At 42.3% G+C, this 21,060-nt stretch overlaps 2 protein-coding genes across 7 annotated transcripts; one reads left to right on the forward strand and one right to left on the reverse strand.

Moving 5' to 3' along the window:
* On the reverse strand, nt 1–6,598 carry LOC135260846 (zinc finger C2HC domain-containing protein 1A-like). Of its 4 annotated transcripts, none has more exons than XM_064346476.1 (9): nt 6,278–6,598; nt 5,478–5,554; nt 5,070–5,180; nt 4,680–4,845; nt 4,110–4,243; nt 3,760–3,808; nt 3,063–3,156; nt 2,461–2,568; nt 1–623 (listed from the first exon to the last, which is right to left on the reverse strand). In XM_064346476.1, the coding sequence occupies exons 1-9, from the start codon at nt 6,294–6,296 to the stop codon at nt 506–508; spliced, it is 876 nt and encodes a 291-aa protein (XP_064202546.1). In that variant the 5' UTR covers nt 6,297–6,598; the 3' UTR covers nt 1–505. The 4 variants fall into 4 exon arrangements, with proteins under 4 accessions (XP_064202546.1, XP_064202544.1, XP_064202545.1 ...); XM_064346474.1 differs by having other exon boundaries at nt 3,063–3,159; nt 6,278–6,596; XM_064346475.1 differs by having other exon boundaries at nt 3,063–3,159; nt 6,333–6,595.
* Nucleotides 6,599–7,155: 557 nt separating this feature from the next.
* pkia (cAMP-dependent protein kinase inhibitor alpha) lies at nt 7,156–19,902 on the forward strand. Of its 3 annotated transcripts, none has more exons than XM_064346478.1 (4): nt 7,156–7,301; nt 11,448–11,625; nt 11,964–12,979; nt 17,691–19,902. In XM_064346478.1, exons 2-3 carry the CDS (start codon nt 11,475–11,477, stop codon nt 12,047–12,049), a joined length of 237 nt encoding a protein of 78 aa, XP_064202548.1. In that variant the 5' UTR covers nt 7,156–7,301; nt 11,448–11,474; the 3' UTR covers nt 12,050–12,979; nt 17,691–19,902. The 3 variants fall into 3 exon arrangements, with proteins under 3 accessions (XP_064202548.1, XP_064202549.1, XP_064202550.1); XM_064346479.1 differs by having other exon boundaries at nt 11,964–12,106; XM_064346480.1 differs by lacking the exon at nt 11,964–12,979.
* Nucleotides 19,903–21,060: the final 1,158 nt, after the last annotated feature.

Below are 21,060 nucleotides of genomic sequence, written 5' to 3' on the forward strand. Positions count from 1 at the left end.
TGTCGAGAGTCATTTTATTATTTAATAGATTTCAAAGTAATAGGTACAAATGCTTACGTCAGCATCGAATGTTACACTGTCATCGGATGCAACACAGCAATTGCAGGCCATGGAACTCCACAGAGAACGCTGCCTCCCTCATTGATATTCCTGTACAGTTATTGGGAAATACCCTTTCAGCTGAAATGAAACGCACTATAAATAATATCGCTAAGGTCAAGGCTGTTATAGCTGAACACCTTGGCGATATGCCAATGTTCTACATTCTCTAAATGACCAGGCCAGATTAATGTACAGGGCAGTACCTAAATTTATTATTCTTTTTTCCTATTCCTTTGTGTGGGTTCTATAAAATAAATATAGCTTTTAACACTACATTCATAACAAATTTGAACTGTATCCAAGTGAGGAATGCCTTGGTGGGAATGGCTGCCTCAACAATCACGGAATGCATGGGCCAGTGGCGTTGTCGTGGCGATTCAGACTGACGGCGGTGCGTCGGCGCTCATATGGACAGCCTCTTCAGCCCGCACTCGCAGCAGAACTGGGCCCTGTCCGAGGGGTACCTGCTCCCGCAGTCCTGGCAGAAGTTGGCCAGCCGGGCCTGGTTGGAGCACGCCTCGCTGCAGAAACGCAGATGGGGGCGGGGTCAGTGACACAGACACCTTCTGCCTGACGGGTACATGCTCCTCGTCCTGAGCTGGCTCCTTAAACCGCCTGGGTTCGGGTTGCACGGTAGGCAAGCCACAGGAGATTAACCCAAGACCTTCTGGGCAAGGGTCTGCCCATGTAGACAGATATGTCTCTTTTACCTTCTTCATTATTATTATCATTCTTCTATTATTATTAGCTTTATTTGATAGAACAGGGTAGAGAGACAGGAAGAATTAGGAGGAGAGAGAGGGAGAGAGGGAGAGACGTGCGACAAAGGTAGGTGGTCGGATTCGAACCGCTGACATCGCTGCTCGCATTGAGCATGTGGATAGCACTCTACGGGCTGCGCCACTAGAGGCCCACTTCTTCATTATTATTACGTTATTAAAACAGAAATAAAGAGTAATTGGTGCTTTAAAATAACTTCATATTCCACATAAAGCCATTGATTTCGCACTTCTGAATTCTGATTCCTAAAATGGCCCCTACTCCATGAACCGTAGGTGCAACAATGAATGACACCTCACAGATATCTATTAGGAAAGAGGCCAGAGAATGAGTTTGGTTGCACAGAAATGCACAAATCGACAGGAGCCTCTGGCCTGGTTGACACTTGTCCAACTAAACACTCTCTGGGCTTCCTTTTTCAAAGGAAAACTGAAATTGACTTCAAGATCCAATCAGATAAATACATTAAATGGTAACTATTGGGTAATACATTGATAGGCTGTCAGAGAACAGTAGTAGATGCTGGGGCAGGGGCTAGATAAGTCCCTCCATGTATGCCTGAGTCCCTGCCGGATGAAAGAGGTGGAAGAACAGAAGCTATAATACGAAGGAGAACAGAAGCTATGATACGCAGGAGAACAGAAGCTAAGATACACAGGAGAACAGAAGCTATGATACATAGGAGAACAGAAGCTAAGATACACAGGGGAACAGAAGCTATGATACATAGGAGAACAGAAGCTATGATACACAGGAGAACAGAAGCTATGATACGCAGGAGAACAGAAGCTATGATACGAAGGAGAACAGAAGCTATGATACGAAGGAGAACAGAAGCTATGATACGTAGGAGAACAGAAGCTATGATACACAGGAGAACAGAAGCTATGATACACAGGAGAACAGAAGCTATGATACGCAGGAGAACATAAGCTATGATACACAGGAGAACAGAAACTATCATACACAGGAGAACAGAAGCTAAGATACACAGGAGAACAGAAGCTATGATACGCAGCAGAACATAAGCTATGATACACAGGAGAACAGAAACTATCATACACAGGAGAACAGAAGCTAAGATACACAGGAGAACAGAAGCTATGATACGCAGCAGAACATAAGCTATGATACACAGGAGAACAGAAACTATCATACACAGGAGAACAGAAGCTAAGATACACAGGAGAACAGAAGCTAAGATACACAGGAGAACAGAAGCTATGATACACAGGAGAACAGAAGCTATGATACACAGGAGAACAGAAGCTAAGATACACAGGAGAACAGAAGCTATGATACGCAGCAGAACATAAGCTATGATACACAGGAGAACAGAAACTATCATACACAGGAGAACAGAAGCTAAGATACACAGGAGAACAGAAGCTATGATACACAGCAGAACAGAAGCTATGATACACAGGAGAACAGAAACTATCATACACAGGAGAACAGAAGCTAAGATACACAGGAGAACAGAAGCTAAGATACACAGGAGAACAGAAGCTATGATACACAGGAGAACAGAAGCTATGATACACAGGAGAACAGAAGCTATGCTGGGCTCTGGATTACCTGGGAGTGGTGCTTCGTGCACTGTAGGCTTTTGGTGTTATCTTTACTCCAACCCCCCGCAGTGAGCTCTGAACAGACCCTGGAGAATTTAGACGCTTGGGTTCCGCACTTTGAGAGTAAAGAGAAACGTACAGCGAAATGTTCACTGTAAAAATCAACTGTATGCTGAGTACCTGCTCACCTGACAGAACATTTCATTTCATCATTCTTCGACCCACATTACTTCACATTCATTTATCAGACACCCTTATCCAGAGTGACTTACAATATAGGAGAAACATGAGTGAATTCACCTGATTAATATGAGCAATAGTATCAGACCTGGCTAAAAAGACTAACTATATAGCAAGTAAAACAAATTGAACAATATGGTGAATATGGGGCATTGCATTTACATACTGAACCATTCAGGTTGTGAAAGCATTTTACTGTGAATAAACATAGCAAATATTCTTAAATCACATCCATTCTTTCTCTCGTTGTTGAAAGGCTGGTCCACCAGTATTGCATGATTCTTTTCTCCTTCTGTGGTGCATTCACCAGCTAGCTAACACACTTTTAGCATGCCCTCTTTGCTGCGGTTGGTTGCTCGGCAGCCTCACCCAGGCGTGGGGCTGGTCATGCCCGAAGAATCACTGCGGGCCGGGGAGTAGCTTCTCCTCACAGATCCAGCAGAGGGTGTCCTCCTTCCTGAGGCTGCTTCTCACAGACACGCAGAGAGGAGGGTAGAAAGCACGTCCCAGTCGCTTGAGCGCTACAAAATGTCCCTCCAAAATGTCACGAGCTAAAGCTCATAATGTAAATTATGACTTAGTTTCCATTTACAGTTACCTATTGAAATTAAATTAAATTAGGAGCACAATTATTTGCATATTATATGAGTCCCTTAATAGTGGCCCACAAGGATGATCACAAACATACAGTGAAAGCTAAAGCACAAACATATAGGGAAACATGCTTAAATCAGGAAACAATGCAATTCAGGAAACAACAATTTCAAAATGCATAAAAAACGCTAACGCAAACGCAATAATGGTGGTCAGAGACCACAACGACAAGCCAAATCAGGTTAAACATGCTGTTGCAGACTGCAGCCCATCTGGACCAAGCGTTTGCTAGCTTTAAAGACACTGCGGTCCTGCAGAACCAGGATTTACTAGCCTTGTGAGCACGGGCTCTCCAGCGCTAGGATTTACTAGCCTTATGAACACGGGCTCTCCAGAGCTAGGATTTAGTAGCCTTATAGACACTGTAGCCGCCTGGGACCTGAAATGAGCTGGCCTTCTTCCAGGCTCTTACCTCCAGCATTCTGCCCAGAGTTCACCTTCTTAATTGGGGGAGGTTTGTACTGTTAACAGAAACAGACACACAGTTTGCTTACAAAAGAGTTCAAAAAACAGCTCAGCAATTAGTTTTTTGTACAATACACCTTAGCAAAAAGACATTATTGCCTGTCTGCGTGGCAGATGCCCTTACACAGTAGTAACTAGCATAGCTTACCGTCTTCACACATCTGTTAATACGGCTAAACCTTTGCCGAAGCCGTCCGGATTAAGTGCCCACCACAAGAAAGCCGTTGCAGAGGACCCCCTAGGGGACAACCACCTTCTGGTTTAAAGCCCCGCGTGCTAATCACTGCACTAGCGTACCTGTGGCTTCACAGGGGTTCTCCCTCTGTTGGTCCTGTTCTGCAGGCGTGAGGCTTGCTCCTTGCAGAAGTTGATATGTCTCTGTGCGGCACCCTCATTGAACGTCCTCTGGCAGAACGGGCACTGGACGTAATCTGAACCGACCAATCAAGGTTGCCAATTCTTAAAAGCCGTTCTCAGCATGAAATTACACAGGGCAACTTTCCGAATGTCATTCTTTAAAGGGCTGGCGACATAGCTCAGGAGGTAAGACCGATTGTCTGGCAGTCAGAGGGTTGCCGGTTCAAACCCCGTCCTGGGCATGTCGAAGTGTCCTTGAGCAAGACACCTAACCCCTAACTGCTCTGGCGAATGAGAGGCATCAATTGTAAAGCGCTATATAAATGCAGTCCATTTACCATCTTAGGTCACATCAACGGTTAAAGACAGTTCTCTGGGAAATTACATGGGTTAAATTAACACTGCAACAGAGATTTAATTTTGTTATTATCAAAGCCTTTACCCAGGAGCCCTGGGACGAAACATTACCTGATGAAGGAGAATTAGCCCAGGGGTAGTAGGAAAAGTTACCTGGGTTTGAGGAAGGAGGCAGAGGTGGAGGTAGAGGGCCTCCATCCTTCAATACACGAGCCAGGCCCTTTGTGGCATGGATGGTGTTGATCAATTCCTCGTGCTTCAAGCGCCAGTTTGACTGTTTCTTAATTGGCTCTGGCCTCTGGAACGAAGCGTTTCGCCACTGTGTAGTGCAGTAATGAACCTGTGCACTCAACATTTAAACAGCCATGGTAAACAGTACAACTGTAGTGTAAGCATCATCTCTCTGGCTGCTAACTTAACTACCTGAATCTTCTGTCGTCATCATTGAACAAACTCAGCAAAGCTCTGTAGCACTGTTGAGCCAAGCTGACAGAGCACTAGAAACACTTACGGTAATGTCTTGAAAATATGAGCGTCCCATACCTTTGATTTAAAAAATAACAAATGTTCGGTTCCTTCTGCTCTCTGCCGACTGGAGTCAAACACTTTCCTCTTTTTGGCTGCTGTTTTCTTGCAAATGGGTACGTGCTTCTCCTATGTCAAGAACGTTTCAGTTATTTTTATTTTTATTTTTTTTTACGAACTGGTGATCCAAACGTTTAACATAACATTTTAGGTACATTCTATTACTATATGACAATACATTTTGTACCTGTCCTGAGCACCAGCTTTACTTGTAATTAATTCAATTTCATATTTAAAGAAACATCTTAAGATAGATCTTCCATCAGTCAAAGCTCTTTAAATCTTCTGACCTTTCCAACATCCAACACTATTGTGTGATGGACTGAAGTCACGGGTTTTAAACGTAGTAGTTAGCTATATACTCACCAGTATTTGTACTAGAAAAGTTCTCCCGCATATTGCACATGGTTCCAACACCTGGTTTGGAGGCGGGGACTCCTTAGCTGTAAGCATTGCCAACAAATAACAGCAGCGCATTTTATTTAAATTATACAGCATGCTGCCTGAGCCCTTAGTTAAGCCTACATATTGGCAATCGTCCTTATCACCAGGCTAACTTACCCTTTATATCTCCATTATATCTATTTATATACATTAGATAGCTAGTTAACTAATGAGTTAGCACCCGTTCTAAAGTAATGCCAGCCCTTTAACAAAATTAACATGCTCATTATATTTCAATAATACTTAGTCACCGGTACAAAAATCTGAATCAAACGGCAAACCATCCTACAACATTATTAGCTAGCTCGCTAGCAAGCTAAGTTATAGCTACCCATTGAGTAACTTACGAGCTTCAGAAAAACATTAGTTAGCGCGCTTACTTACAAATCTTATCATTCTTAATAGATAACTTAAAAATGATAAGATGGAAATGTGTACATTTGGGCTGTTAGGTTAAAGTTAGGCAACGTTTTCTCAAGTGTTTTGTTAGCATGGCTAACTTTACATTTTACTGTTTAGCCAACTAGCTAGTCTAGTTAGGGTACTTCAGCTTCGAGCAAAACCAGTGACGTGTGCACTTCAGATAGGCTACTATCTAGTAGCGACCTAGCGACTGTAAATATTGTAAGTAAAATAATAAGAAATAATTTAAATAAATAAAGACAGGCAAATAAGTGAACGTGAAATAAAACAATTGTGTGGCGCTGCGGCACGTTACTTACACAGATAGCAAGTGTGCATTATTTGGATAGTTAACGTTAAGGTTAGCCTGCTCACCCCAAACCCCGTCCATCTCTGTCTTATGTCGCTGGAAACCGCTTTATGCTGCTATGGCAACAGACTTGGAAACAGCTTTACAACACTATATTTGTAATTATGCGTATTATCATCGGACATGGCCACATTGTTCAACAATGTAGACGTTAATGCCATCAAATGAAAAAAATTACAAAAGATAAGGCTGAATAGACAAGGTAGGCCTGCTCGTCAGCGAATGTGGTAGCGAATTACGCATACTTGGTGAACTACCGCCCCCAAGTGATAAAACCGGGTACTGAAGAACCCTCTGAGCGTTATACACATATACACAAGTTCATCACAAAGTGAAGTTATCTGACTTTCGTAATTATGCACACCACACACTCACTGACATAGACACCAGAAGTTTATAATTGAATTACATTATATAGTTTTTACAGTTTTTGTGTAGTGTATGAACTGTCAGTACGAAATTATTAAAAATTCGAAATGACAAGATTTTTTCAAGCAAGCCTGGGCCATAAATGGATTAATAATGTATTATTATTATTATTATTGTTGTTATTATTATTATTATCAATAATAATAATAATTCTAATCATCACCATACTCATCAGCAACTACGATAATATAATCACCATAATCATAAAACCAATGAGTTGTTGCTATGATTTAATCTTATATTTCTTTTTAATTAGTCTTCACCGGTTTATTTATTTATTTATTTATCATATTGTAAATTATTATTATTTATTAGAGACATGGACGAAACCCCCACCCCCCTACCCCTACCGCGCCTTCGGGGAAAATAAATAAATAACTACTGGAATACCACATGACATCATTACCAGAGCCGAAATGGCAGATGCTGGAAACCCTGTAATGAAGCGACTGCTGTTAAAGATTACATAGTCTATGTTCGTGCTCTTTGTTGTAAAATCGCTTTACATGTTGCAATTACAGCATTGGACATTAATAACACCGGAGGTAAGTAATTCACGAATCGCTCCTATTCTAGGTTTAAAATTAACTGGATTAAGTAGACGTCACGTCGCAAACCGTAACCGTGGTGCTGTAGCAGCATTCTTTCGCATGACTGGTACCTTCAGCGTTTCAGCGATTGTGTTCCTCAAACTGATTTAAATCTAGCCTGTGAATATTTTTTTTAAATGTGATTGTAATCTTTTGTAACGGGTAGGGTTTATGTCGTTATCATTCAGTTATAGCTATGTTATTTAATGCATATATTATTATGGAAGCGTGCCGCATGTATTTATGGTGGCTCTTCAATAAGGAATTATAGCCTGAAGAAAGGGATTTCTGTTCTTTCAGATAGGCTATATCGTGGGTGCTTGAATCGGTCTCAGCGCCTATTGTTTTTTTGATATGTTTTTTTATGATGATATTGCAGCGATGTTACTATTTCGGAACAATGGCTGAAAGCTGTTTGAAGGTGGGCCTGTAGGACACGAATACGCGTACTATTGGGTGGAATAATATTAAATAAAGTAAAGGAAAAATCGTCTTTTTACTCGAGCATATACCTTGTTAATATTGCTTACAACATTTCATTAGGCCCACATGGGAAAACCGTTATAGCCATTGCTATGTTTCCGATCACAGTCTGTTCAAAACGAAGGAATCCGCCGAGAATGAACCTGTGCCCATGGTCCAGTCAAAGATTGTAGCCTACATGCAGCCAATTGTAATTTAATTGTGGTAGTTCATACCTAAAGCAGTGTTGTTGTTTGTTTAACACAGTATTCAGCAGCTAGGTGATCATTTACACGGCGCTGAATCTGAAGACGTTTCAGGAGACAGTTCTGCAGTCAAGATCAGTTATAGATAGTGTGTGTGAGAGAGAGAGCAGTGATCACAAAAAAATCATTGTAAATGGGATCATACAGTAAGCACGCAAAGAGGAAATCATGTAGATGACAAGTGAATAAAGATGGATGTTACTATAGTGAAGGTGCCCAAGACAAAATGATTAACTGAAATAGAATTTTCAGTGTAAAATACATGTGTGGGTTCAGGTGTTGTGAATTCAGGCAGGCATGTTTCAGGGACTTCTGTCTCTCACTGTTGGCTGATTTATTTGCAGTTGTGCCACAACACCACTTCACCAGATAATGAGAATGAGCCTGCTGTAAATATAGCCCTTAATAAAGAATACAGTTGTAATCTGTAGGATAATGCAAGTGGACCATGTTCAAATTTGAATTAGATACCAGCAACCACAGAACTACCTTAGTTCCTTGAACTTTGCCTAGAAGTCATTATTGTAAATAGGCCTACATACATTAATGAGGAAACAGCTACTGTCATAGGCTTATGTTTCATAATGGTTTTTAATGTGTGACTGCCTGTATTATTCCGGCTTGTTTTGTTCCTGTATCACTGGTGATGTGCTTTTATGTGACTTTTATTTTGATGATGGCTTTGCGTCATGGTATGATCATGTGCTAGCAATCAAAGCAAAATATAGATAGCCTAAATAAATAGTAGGCATAGGCAAGTCTGATCTAAGTGTGAATGTGAGAAAGTTCAGGAAGAATCGCCACTTAAGATATCGTCCTGCTCTTCAAGTCCGAAAAAAGGTTCTGTATCTCTGCTATGATTCATTCCAAGAACAGATTTCAGGTCTGGCAGTGCCAGTCAACTGTCAGTTCCTCCCAGGCAAACAAATGCTCTGGCTGTCATTCGTGTGTGCAGACTGCTTCATGTGACAAGGGTACGCTCAGGTCGAGCCTTGCCATCAACAGGCCGACTGTGCAGTCCTATCCCTTCCATTACATTACATTACATTACATTACAGGCATTTGGCAGACGCTCTTATCCAGAGCGACGTACAACAAAGTGTATAACCATAACCAGGAACAAGTATGACGAAACCCCTAGAGAGAAGTACCGGTTCAAGTGCAGGGAACAACCGCATAGTTCAACTTGGACCCTGAAGGTTAAACTGATTAACACTAACACAAAGAGAACGGCAACAACGCAATCTATGGAAAAAATACAAGCAGTAGTTAAGACTTCCACTTTAAAGGCATACTATGCAGGATTTCTTAGCCTGTGTTTACAATCAAAAGAAGTCTCCTTCAAATACAGGTAAAGGTGCACAAAATCCATAAAGAAAGATTGTCAACACATCACAGATATGCCTTAGCATGGTTATTTTATAATATTTTCAATGTAAAAAAAATTCTGCATAGTACGCCTTTAAGGTTTTGGGAGATGTTCCATTTCTTCCTTCAGTAGATAAGCTCCCCATGTGACGTGACCAATAGCAGACAAGAGCGCGGCCCTGCTTAAAGGAAACTCATTGGTTATGAACCTGAGCGCGGTGGAACTGAGAGAACCTGCGTGTATGTGTGCATACTGTATGTGAAGCAAACCTCAGAGCATGAGTGAGAATTTGGCCTTGTTAAAGAACAAGACATCAACTCCATAGGCACATGAAAAAGAACTAACACCATCTTTTTTAATGTTGTGTTGACAGTGGGGTTATTATGAGTATCACAGAACAACCCTCTTCTTGTGCAGATGTGCACAAGCCTGTTTGCTGTAATTCAGAGTATCTTGCGCATGGGCGTGTTTCACATGGTTAAGAAAGCTGCCATCTGTTCATTGCCAGCAAATTGCACTTTTGATCTGACAGTAAATATCTGTCTATGTTATAGAACAACGGGCAGACCACAGTTCCTGGCCACCTGGGCCTGTGTCTTAAAATTTGTCCCAGCAGTATTTTATACATAGCCTATCATCATGTGTTTACTACTGAGTAGCGTTTCCATAAATTCTATTGCCAGGCAGTGAATGGCTCCAATTTAAAGTGGCTTATTTCCCAGATGACCCATTTGTATTGCATAAGTGTAGTTTTCGGTGAATATTTATGTTCCACCTGCTTTTCTTAGATTTTTCTAGCAAGCGGCATGGTGTTGGTTTTAAAGGTTTGGCTCATGTTAAGGCTAAAAGCTTTGTCTAACTGTCATTTGTGTTCACAACTGTTAAAACGGCAGTGGTTAATATAAACCTTACCCATGGCCTGCAGAATTCACTATTATTTGACATAAATGGTTTGGAAGGGAGTTATAGACATATGAGCTCATATTTAAAATGCAAGCACAAAATTAATTATAGAAGGGAAGGGCAAAAGAGACTCATGCAAAATGTATTGTGCATCAAATCACACTTCACTAACATCTGCAAAAAGAACAGAAAAGGATGTTTGCTTCTCACTGGCATCAAAGTTTCAGCATCTTCACCTTATCTTTCAGCTCAAGGGTGGGCTGGAAACCAGATATTTAAGAATGTAGGCTAAATTTAAATTATGAGACAGTTCCTCGCTGGACTGATTTTAATTTAAATTGAGTGAAAAAAAAAATCTGGAATAATATAAACTGCATTAGACTTATCTAGGCCTATATATTTGAAAATATCTTTCTGTAGGCAGTATTACCAGTGAAAATATGAGGCACTGGGTAACTGAACTGAAAGCATACTATGCCGGATTTTGATCTTGATAAAACTGAAATAATAAAATAACCACACTAATGCATATTTATGCACTGGTAATCTCTGTCTTTACAAACTTTCACCAAATTCATGCACCTTTACCTGTATTTGTTATTCTAAAATGAGTTTGAGAAGTTTCTGGGTTTGGCGCTATTTTCTGTGTGGGGAGGGGTCGATGGCTGCAGGGCCTGTGGGCCCAGATACAGCAAAGCAAAAAGACAAACCGACAGGACTCGTTCAAGAACTAAAGCTAGCCTTAGAGTTGCTTTTCTTCGATGGCATCAGCTGACGTTCGTGAAGGTGATGAAAAGCGACACGGAGTTGGCTGGGGGTTGGGGTGGGGTTGAAGACGGAGGAGGAGACTTCTTTGATTGTAAATACAGGGCCAGAGCAAGGCTAAAAAAAAACCTTCATGGTATGCCTTTAAAATCGAAATTGAGGTAAGATTGCTGCGTGTATTTACATTTTTGCATTACATTGCGTATCAATGTGCAGGACCTGGCTGGCAGCATGAGCTATGTTTTTTAAATGCCTGTAAATTTGGTATTGTTGAACTAATTGAGCAGAGCTGCGATGGTGACACCAAGCTAACATTGCCGATGCATTGGTTTTCAGGCTTTGCTATGTTGAAACGTGTTAGCAATGACTGATGTGGAGTCGACGTATGCGGACTTCATCGCCTCTGGTCGAACTGGAAGAAGGAATGCTCTGCATGATATCCTGGAGAGTCCAACCGATTCGGAAGCTAGGGAGTTATCCCTGAGCTTATCCCAACTCAACATACGCAAAACCGGTGAGTTCGGGTGCAACTGCATATCTTGTTGCTCCTGCACAGCCTTCTGCGGTCAAAATCCGGTTCTGTCGCTATTGTGATGTATCAACCTCTCGTTGGATACAATGCTATGACTTAATTGTGCGCTTTGAAACAAAGCTTTGCATCTGTATACGTGTAGTTACTGGTACATTATTTAGCTTGCTAGCTAGCTAATGAATTTAAAATTAAATTCAGTTGTGAATTACACTAGATAGCTAACTGACACTACATAGTAGTCTACATATAATGAACACAGTTTCACTTTTCACTCTCTCAACTTTTCTCTCTCTCTCCCTCTTCCCTGTTATGTCTGCCAGGTGAAGGCGATGACTCTGAGGAAAGCCACGCCTCGTCTTCAGATCCACCAGAGTCAGAAGAGGGTAAACAGGAAGGGAGCAGTTAATCAGCTAACCTGAGCCCTCCCTGCCTCAGTAATCACCACGTACTGTGCCGTGAAAAAGTATTCCTGATTTCCTCTATTATTGCCATATTTGTCACACTGGATACTTTCAGATCATTAGACAAAATGTAATATTAGACTGAAGGTAAACTCAACAAGTAAACACAAAAACATTTTAAAAATGATTTAATTGAATTACTGAAAAAAAGGTATGAAACACCCATATCACCTATGTGAAAAAGCAATTGCCCCATAGTTACAGTACTCAATCAACTAATTAACCAAATTTAATTGATATTAATTGATAATTAGATTCAGCTGATTGATCACTCATAGTGAACCTTACCATCAGAGTGAATCAGTCACAACAAAGTTTCTACAAAAACACTATGCCACGATCAAAGGAAATTCCCGAAGAGGTGAAAAAAAAAGTTATTGAAATATATCAATCTGGAAAGGGTTACAGAGCCATTTCTAAGGTTCTGGAACTCCACCGAAGCACTGTGAGAGCCATTATCTCGAAATGGAGAACACTTGGAACAGTAGTGAATCTTCCCAGGAGTGGCCGTCCTGCCAAAATTTCTCCAAGAGCACAGCGACAACTCATCCGGGAAGTCACAAAAGATCCTGGAAGAACATCCAAAGAGCTGCAGGCCTCTCTAGCCTCAGCTAAGGTCAGTGTTCATGAGTCCACAATAAGAAAGAGACTGCTCAAAAATGGGATTCATGGAAGAGTGGCAAGGCGGAAACCACTGCTAACCAAGAGAAACATCAATGCTCGTCTCACAATTGCAAAAAAGCCCCAAGATGATCCTCAAGCCCTTTGGGATGTTGTGTGGAACAATGTTCCATGGGCCGATGAGTCAAAAGTGGAACTTTTTGGACGACACGGGTCACGGGACTTCCCTGTAATGGAGGACAGAGATGCTTCAGGTGAGGTAGTGGGGGAAGGGGAGAGGTTTTAAGGGGGTGGTTAGAGCCTGGAGGCTAGTCCTGTAAGTGATGTTTTAGGTGCGGGACATGGAAAGGAGCGGGAGGACAGTGGAGTGCAGTAGTCTGTTGTGGCAGAGAGTAGTACGGGGGGTGATAAAGCAGATCAAAGAGAGGTAGGAGAAGGGAATGGATGGATTGAGGTGGAAGGAAGAAAGAGAAGGAAGAGGAACATTAGGTACAGTAGAGCCTGGGCTTTCCCAGACTCAAGGGAAGAGACATTCTGGAGTTCAGAGAGGGTTGTCCGAAGGGCAACAAATTAGTTTCTACGCTGAATGTGGAGTCAAAAGATGGAATGATAAGGAAATTAAACACTAAATTGACTAAAAAATATGGAGAATGTTAAGCTGATGGATTCTGGAGTTCCTTAGGTCAAAACGCAAGTTTTGGGTGGACAAAGGCTTGCCTCTCACACAGGGCTGACGCCAAAGAGGAAGGTTAGGCTGAAAAAATACACTGCAGCTGTAAGAAGGAATCTCGGGTCACTCGAATGATGATGGGGTCCTGTTGGGCTTACAGGGTCTTTTTTGTTTCTGTTTTTCTTCCTCCCTTTCCTCATGGTGTTTTTTAAAGATCGGCTCGCTAAATATAAATGGCGCCAGAGACTGGGGTGAAAGGGGTCTGTTATTATAGTATGTTAAACAGAAAAACGTTAATGTGCTATTTTTGAAGGAAACACATATTGATACTTCTAATGTGGTGGATTGGAGGGTCTGCTGGAATGGGGCCTAGGTTCTAAGTTGTAGTATCAATGTGAGTGCAGGGGTGGCAGTATTATTTTCACAGAATCTTGCAGTCAACATAACCTCTTAGGAGGAGATTTGTAAAGGCAGACTGCTGAAGGCTTGGGCAAGCATCAAAAGCCAAGTTTGTGTTTGTGAACATGTATGCTCAAGTGGAGAGAGGGCTGTGCTATCTGGCACATTGAGGCAAGAGCTAGCCCTGCTAGGGCAGGATGATATTTTAGTTTTGGGAGGGGATTTTAACTGTAGTATTGATCCCTTTATGGATAGGACGGGGGAGAAATTCCAATTCAGCACTAAGAGATATTGTAGCTGTGCATGATCTTGTATGATCTAGAGCAGTGGTGTCAAACTCTTTGCCATGGAGGGCCGTGTGTATGCAGGTTTTCATTCCAACCAATTAATGCTGCCTTAATTGAGTCCAATTACTCATTCAGCCATATGCGTTTAACTGCATTGAAGCACAGAATATAAGAAAATTTTTATTTAGACAATGCGGGTCACCATAGACGTCGGGTCACCATTGTGCACAAACCTGCATCCCTAATTCAGCAAATAATTTAACTAATTATATAATCAAGATCTGAGGCTGGAATGAAAACCTGCATACACACGGCCCTCCATGGCAACGAGTTTGACACCACTGATCTAGAGGATATCCAGATACAAAGATTTTTACATGAATGAAGGCAGGGCCTGACAGGGTCAGTGGAGCCTGTCTGGACAGTTTTTGTATTTTCAGCCATCATAATAACAGTTGAGTGAATGCCTACATGTCTCCAGTTGGTTTCTCTGATCATCGTGCAGTGCACTGTCATATATCCGTCTCCTCAGACCCTTGGCAGTCACCATACAGGAAGTTCAATGTGAGGCTTGTTTTGCGAGAAGTCTCCCTTTGCTTGAAGTTTGAACAGCTTTGGTTGAAGTGGGGAGAGAGGAAGGGACATTTTGGCTCCTTGAGTTTATGGTGGGATGGGAGCAAATACCAAATAAGGTATTTTTGCCAGCAGTACAGTGCTTACTCAACTACAGAGGGTAGGAGAGTGATGAAAAGCCTGGCGAGCAGCATAGTACAGGCTGGGAAACAGCTTATTGAATGCAGTACAGCCGGTCAACAGCATAAATGAGATGGTTTGAGGAGAGATTTGAGTGTGTGAGCTATGGGGGTGGGACTGAACTAGACTTCCCCATTAGTCTTCATGAACTGAGTGCAGCTGTTGCTCAGATGACATTGGGTTGTAACAACACAGGGGTCAACGACTTGTCCATGGATTTTTATCAGAGGTTCTGGGGATTAATGGGACCAGACTGGTGCGATGTTTTGCGCGAGTGCCTATGTGCAGACTGAATGGTCATCTGGAGACATAATGCACAGAGATCAATCGCACTGTGTACCAGGCCACTCCATTTTGGACAATCTTCAGCTTTTAAGGGATATAATGGACTTGGTGTACACTGTTAATTATTGTTACACCTCTGTCTCATTCCCCATTTGATGTTTGTACATTTTGTTGGGTGTAAGTCTTGTTGGGTAACTTTGTGTTTCATGTCAGGTCCCCCTTGCAAAAGAGATTTCATGGGGTTTTCCTGGTTAAATAATGGTTAAATAAATTTTTTTTAAAAATACAGTCAGATGTGAATTTCTAGACCAGGAAACGGCCTGTGATAGGGTGAACCATGGCTACCTGTTTAAAATGTTATAGGTCTTCAGTTTTGGGGAGAGGTTATTGCGGGAGGGAAGGTATTGTACACGGGGCCTCGTATCTGGTAAAGCATTTCTGGTGGGCTGTGTAGGCCAGTGCAGGTCGGGCGGGGTATTCGTCAGGATTGTCCTCTGTCAAGACAGCTGTACACCATTGCTTTTGGGCCATTTCTTGTTTTATTATGTCGTAAGGTACAGAGATGAGATTTAGAGCACCGATAGTCCTCTCTGCTTATGCAGGTGACGTTTCACTGCTGGTTACAGACAGTAGCGATAACCAGGCTTTGAAGACCAGTCTGCAGGAGTATGTGAGGGCCTCGTCCGCCAAGATCAACTGGAATAAGTGTGAGGTTCTGTTATGTGGGACATGGTGGGAGTCAGCAGTACCACAGCTGCCAGAGGAACTGTGGTGAAACCGGGGAGGCCTGAAGTTCCACGGTGTGTACCTTGGCTTGGAGAACTGGGTCAAAAAGAGCTGGGAGGAGGCTATGCCAGCTACTGTTATCAAGTTGGCAAAGTGGAAGTGGTGTCCTCTCCCAAGTGCTACACGGGACGGACCCTGATAATAAATAACTTGGTGGCATCATCATTGTGGCACAGACTGGCCGGTCTCAACCCATGTGCTGGCCTTCTGCAGGATCTACAGAGGAAGCTTGCAGATGTCTTCGGAGAGCTGGTGGTTTTGGGGCTGGCCTGCTAGCTTGTCCTGATGAGCCAGGAGGGTCTCAACACCGCAGGGCTGCCTCCTTTTTATGGTGAAGTGCAGCAGGCTTTGTGCCTGCTCTGGCTGATTCGGAAAGGGGGTGTAGTGCCAGGGGCGTGGGTGTGGGAAGAGCCAATCTTCCATAACCCACTGATACAGCTGGACTCCATCCTGTCAGAAAACATGTGGAGCCACTTTGTGAGGGCGGGAATTATGACAATAGGCCGCCTGAGACAGCAGGGTTGAAGACACCCCTGCAGTTATCAGAGGAGGCTGGAGTGATGTCATTAAGACTGCAGAGACTGAGGGATGAGGAGCTGAGCTCACTGCTGGGACCGGTACTGGTTTTTTTCGACAAGCCACAAGGGGAGGGGCCACCAGGGATTCCCTCCCTGAAAGTATCAGGTGACACAGAGGGCTGGGAGGAGGAGGAGGGGATAGCTGCCGTCCTTCTCAAATTCAAGCCTGGGAAGTTTTGAGGAGGCAAAGGGAGAGGCAAAATGTCCTGTATGCAGCAGTGGTAAAAATCAGGAACATCTGGGCCCTACGGGATGTCAGAGAGCATGAGTGATGGTTTTATCTGAAGGGACAGTATGGCAATGTTTAGGTGGAGGGTGCTTTACAAACTTCCTCCCCCCAAGAGGTTGGGGCTCTACAGTGGAGGATAATACATGGGGCCCTGGTGAAAAATACCTTTCTGTCCAAGTTGGAATTGAATGTGTAGGAGGGGCACCCATTTTGTAGTCTACCAGAAAGGGTTGTGCATGTATGCAGTTCGTTGTGGGTTACATTCTGTCCTTGCTTTTCTAAATGTGCTGGCGTGGGAAGATGATTTTTTCAACGAGTCTTTTCCATATTGGGGCCAATATTGGGGCAAATGAAAAAAGTGTTTTGCTGAGTTTCCTTTTTTGTCAGGCTAAGTTGCCCGCACAGCTCGCAAGACAAAACAAAATACAGAGTTGTGGGCGTGTGGATCCAGTCTTAATGTTTAGGGGATTGGTCTCCGAGTTCTTTAGGAAAGAGTATGAATTTTATGGTTTTGTGAATGACCATGGTGTATTTCCAAATGTTTGGTGTGTAGATAGAGGTGTTTGCATGATCAGAGACAGGGAACTGTTCATTTGTATTTGATTGGGGTAGCCTGGTTTGTTTCGTGGGATTTGGAGTATGAAATGTCAACAGTGTCATGTATTTTTTTTGGTGGATACTGTTCAGTATATGTAAGGAATGTACGGTGGGTGGTTTCAGGGTCTCCTGGGGTACTCCCATGATACCTGTGGGTTGTCGTAAATGTTATGTGGGTGTATGATGCTGTGTGGTTGTTTGTAGGTATGGTGAAGGTGTGTGTTGGCTGTTGGAGTGTGGGGGGTCATTTATTTATTTATTTATTTATTTATTTGTATGTGTCTTGGGCAAATTTGCTTGTTTGTAGGTGACATGGTTTATTAAAGGATGCCAAAAGTCTAAGTCTCTCTCTCTCTCTCTCTCTCTCTCTTCCCTCTGAAGGTGAAGGCGATGACTCTGAGGAAAGCCACGCCTCTTCTTCAGATCCACCAAAATCAAAAGAGGTTAAACAGGAAGGGAGCGGTTAATCAGCTAACCTGAGCCCTCCCTGCCCCAGTAATCACCACATACTGCACCTGCCTGCTGACCTGTCCTACGTTTCTTCCCTCTCCTCTCCCCTCTTTACCCTGGGGCCAAAGCTGCCAAGGCTGGGGACTCTGACTCTGGCCTTCAAAAATGACCACCTCAAAGGCCGTACAGTCTGCCAGCCCCTGTGGCCCCTGTGGCCCCTGCCACAGGAAGGCCCGGGCATTAAACCCCCGGATTGTGCAGCCCGCTGCGTCCGTGTCTGCGTCTTTAAATGACTGCTGAAGGGGCTTGACCACACCACCGGACTCCACGGCACTGTTGGAGGGCCTTTTTCTGCCGTACGGAGAGCCAAAAGAATGGAGATGGACTGTGAGATAGAGAGGTTTGAGCTCTCAGGCTCAGTGTTGACCAGAGGGGGGGTTCCCCCTCCCACTCCCAGCAATTTAGTATGGGAAGGAGCAAAGTTTTAACCAGTTATGCATTGGGGTGAGTTGGCTCAGGCTGGAGGGTGTGCTGGTTTGGGGAACAACAGCCATGGCGGGGGAACATGTACACCTGCACAGGCCTTTCCTGTGTTCCCAGCACCTGGACCGATGGAAAGCACCGTTGTAGTTCTTGCTGTTCTTTCTATATCTCACGTTTAGTTTGTGCGACGTTGCCGTTGCCACCAGGAGGATAAAGGCAGACCGACTGCCAGAACTTGCTTCCAGCAGGATTTCCTGTCAAAAGTGCTGTAAAAGCTAATCAAATGTGGCTTCACAAAATGTGCGTAGTGTGTTTGTTACCGTATATTGACTGCCAATTTTTTTTGCGAGAAGTTTCTGTTAATTTATTTGTTTTTACAACAGAAATAGAAAAAAGGTAGGACTTTTGATATCTTTATTTATTGTAGTAATGTCCTGTTATTTCAACCACACTTTTGTTAAAACTGCATTTTACATGACTTTGCAGTATGTGACATTTGATTTTGTAAAATAGTGTAAAAAGGTTTTTGTGTTTTTTATATATACCAACACTGTCCAGAAGGGGGCTCCCAAGTTAGCTGTGACCTGCTATGAGGCATAAATAAAGTTCACACTGAGGGGATACTGCTGTACTGGAGTGGCAGTGCACAGATATTGTTACCTGTGTGCAAATCTCCCATGATGCCACAGTGCAGATCTTACCATATGCCCTGCGTCACCCATCCCCACACATACAGCATTAAGACTGTGCCTGTTAACCCTTGTTACATTTTCATGGTTGAGAATCTACTGTATAGCCTTCTTTATTAGAATATGCTTCCCTTTCCAAGATCAACTGTGAACAGCCCCATTATAACAATGACAAGAGAAGAGTGTTCCTCTTCTATGTCAGTCTTCCCCGCATCCTTCATTCTCAGCTTTGAAATGCTTATCGCCGCTCTTCTGGTTAAAACTGTCATTTGCGGCTTAAACCTTTTTGATGCAGCCACAGTGCAGCCACGAACAGCATCTTAAACACATGAACAAAGCCTGCATGCACAAGCGACTATTTTACTAAAGCTTCCGATACTAATAGGGCTATTCTGTATACGTGCTGTCACAATAGATGTGTGTAGATTTGCAATTAACGAGGCACATATGGTACGGTTTGTATAGAGCCTTTCATTGAGAATACTGTTTTGGATTTATCTTATTCTTAAACCCAAGACCCCCCAAAAATAAATGAATAAATAACATAAAATTGGACAGTGCACGATGAAAAATCGCTGACATGCCATTAAATTGTTCGATGGGAACAAGGCTAAGCATAGCCAAATATAACCATTAATATATCTGTGAATTATTAATAGAATATGCAATACATTTTTTTCTATATTGTGATACTCGAGGCAGACTAGCATGCCGTTTCTAAGGGTTGATAAAATCAAATCCTTCACTTTCCTTCTCTTTGAATCTCTTATAACTGTTATTTACAATGTCTCATTTTAAATATACAAATACATATTTGATGATTTCTTGCTGAAACTATGATATTGTATAATTCATTAATTTCCATCCTCTGGTAATTGTGTAATGTAATATCATTGGTGTTATAATTGTTAAATGCAGATGTCTGTTTAATTTATTTGTACATTTAAAAATAATAAACTGTTAATCCTGAAGTGTGCACTTGCTTTAAAAAATGCTTGGATAAAATGTATTCTCCTTAAAAATATTACATTTTGACCCAAGTCATTGAATTAAGTAGGATTGAAATATTTTCTGTGCTTGCACATCATCAGGAATTTTGTGGTCACTGAATTAGAATTTTAATTTAATCCAAACCTACTCATTTGGAAGCAAATTCTTTGCCAGATTACAAATTTGCCACAATATTATTGTATTCCATTCCTGAAAATAGCAAAACTGCAGACTCTCATATTAATTTTCTTTAATTATTGTGCACACACGTGGTAGAATTTTCCTGCTAACTGCAGTAATGTTGGAAACAAAACAGTTTTTATTTCATTCACGGATTTATCAAGGTGCAAAAAAATTAAAAAGCTCAGAAAAGTGAAGTGAAAATTCTGCAAGTACATTTAAATGACCACTAGATGGCGCGACTGTGTAATATACAGAACACTAATTTGCCACGAATCCCTTAAAGAAAACCAAAGGAATTAATTCTTAAACAAAGCAATACTTGAATAGATAAAGAATTAAGACTTACATAATTATTACATGAGGACTTGCGAATAAATAATTAAATTACTTGCTTGAAGGGGAATGAAGTGATGTTATTACATGATTTGGATCTGTGCCTCAATGCATAATAGCTCGATTAGACCAAGGTCAGAAGCAAAACAATATGGTCACTTGAGTTTAATTGAAAGGCTAATGCATTGATCCTAAATGAGTAAATACTGTGAGGGAGGGGGGAGTGTCGGAGGACCACACGCAACTGTACAGGGACTCGAAAAGCTTATCCCCGAGGTGATAAGCCACTGAGGCTAGAGGAAACGAGGAAGGGAAAAAATAAAACAGACTGACAGGAGTGAAAACTCCCTGTCAAGCCTTAAAAAAACGGCCAAACAGAAAACAACCCTGTAAGAACAAGGGCAAGAAACAGAGAAACAAAAACACTGAGCACCGCTCAGGAACGAAAAATAATTTGGATAGGAACCAGGGAAACCCAACGTGACTGAGTCGCACCTCAGACCCAAAACAAAAACGAAAACTTGGGGTCGAACACCGAGATACCCAAGAACCTAAGACGCAGCTTAGGAAAAAGAAAAGGTAAAGCCCGAACGGTCTGCCGGCACGAAGCCCAGAAACACAGA

This window comes from Anguilla rostrata, chromosome 8, assembly GCF_018555375.3.
Source record: "Anguilla rostrata isolate EN2019 chromosome 8, ASM1855537v3, whole genome shotgun sequence".
NCBI classification, from domain to species: domain Eukaryota; kingdom Metazoa; phylum Chordata; class Actinopteri; order Anguilliformes; family Anguillidae; genus Anguilla; species Anguilla rostrata.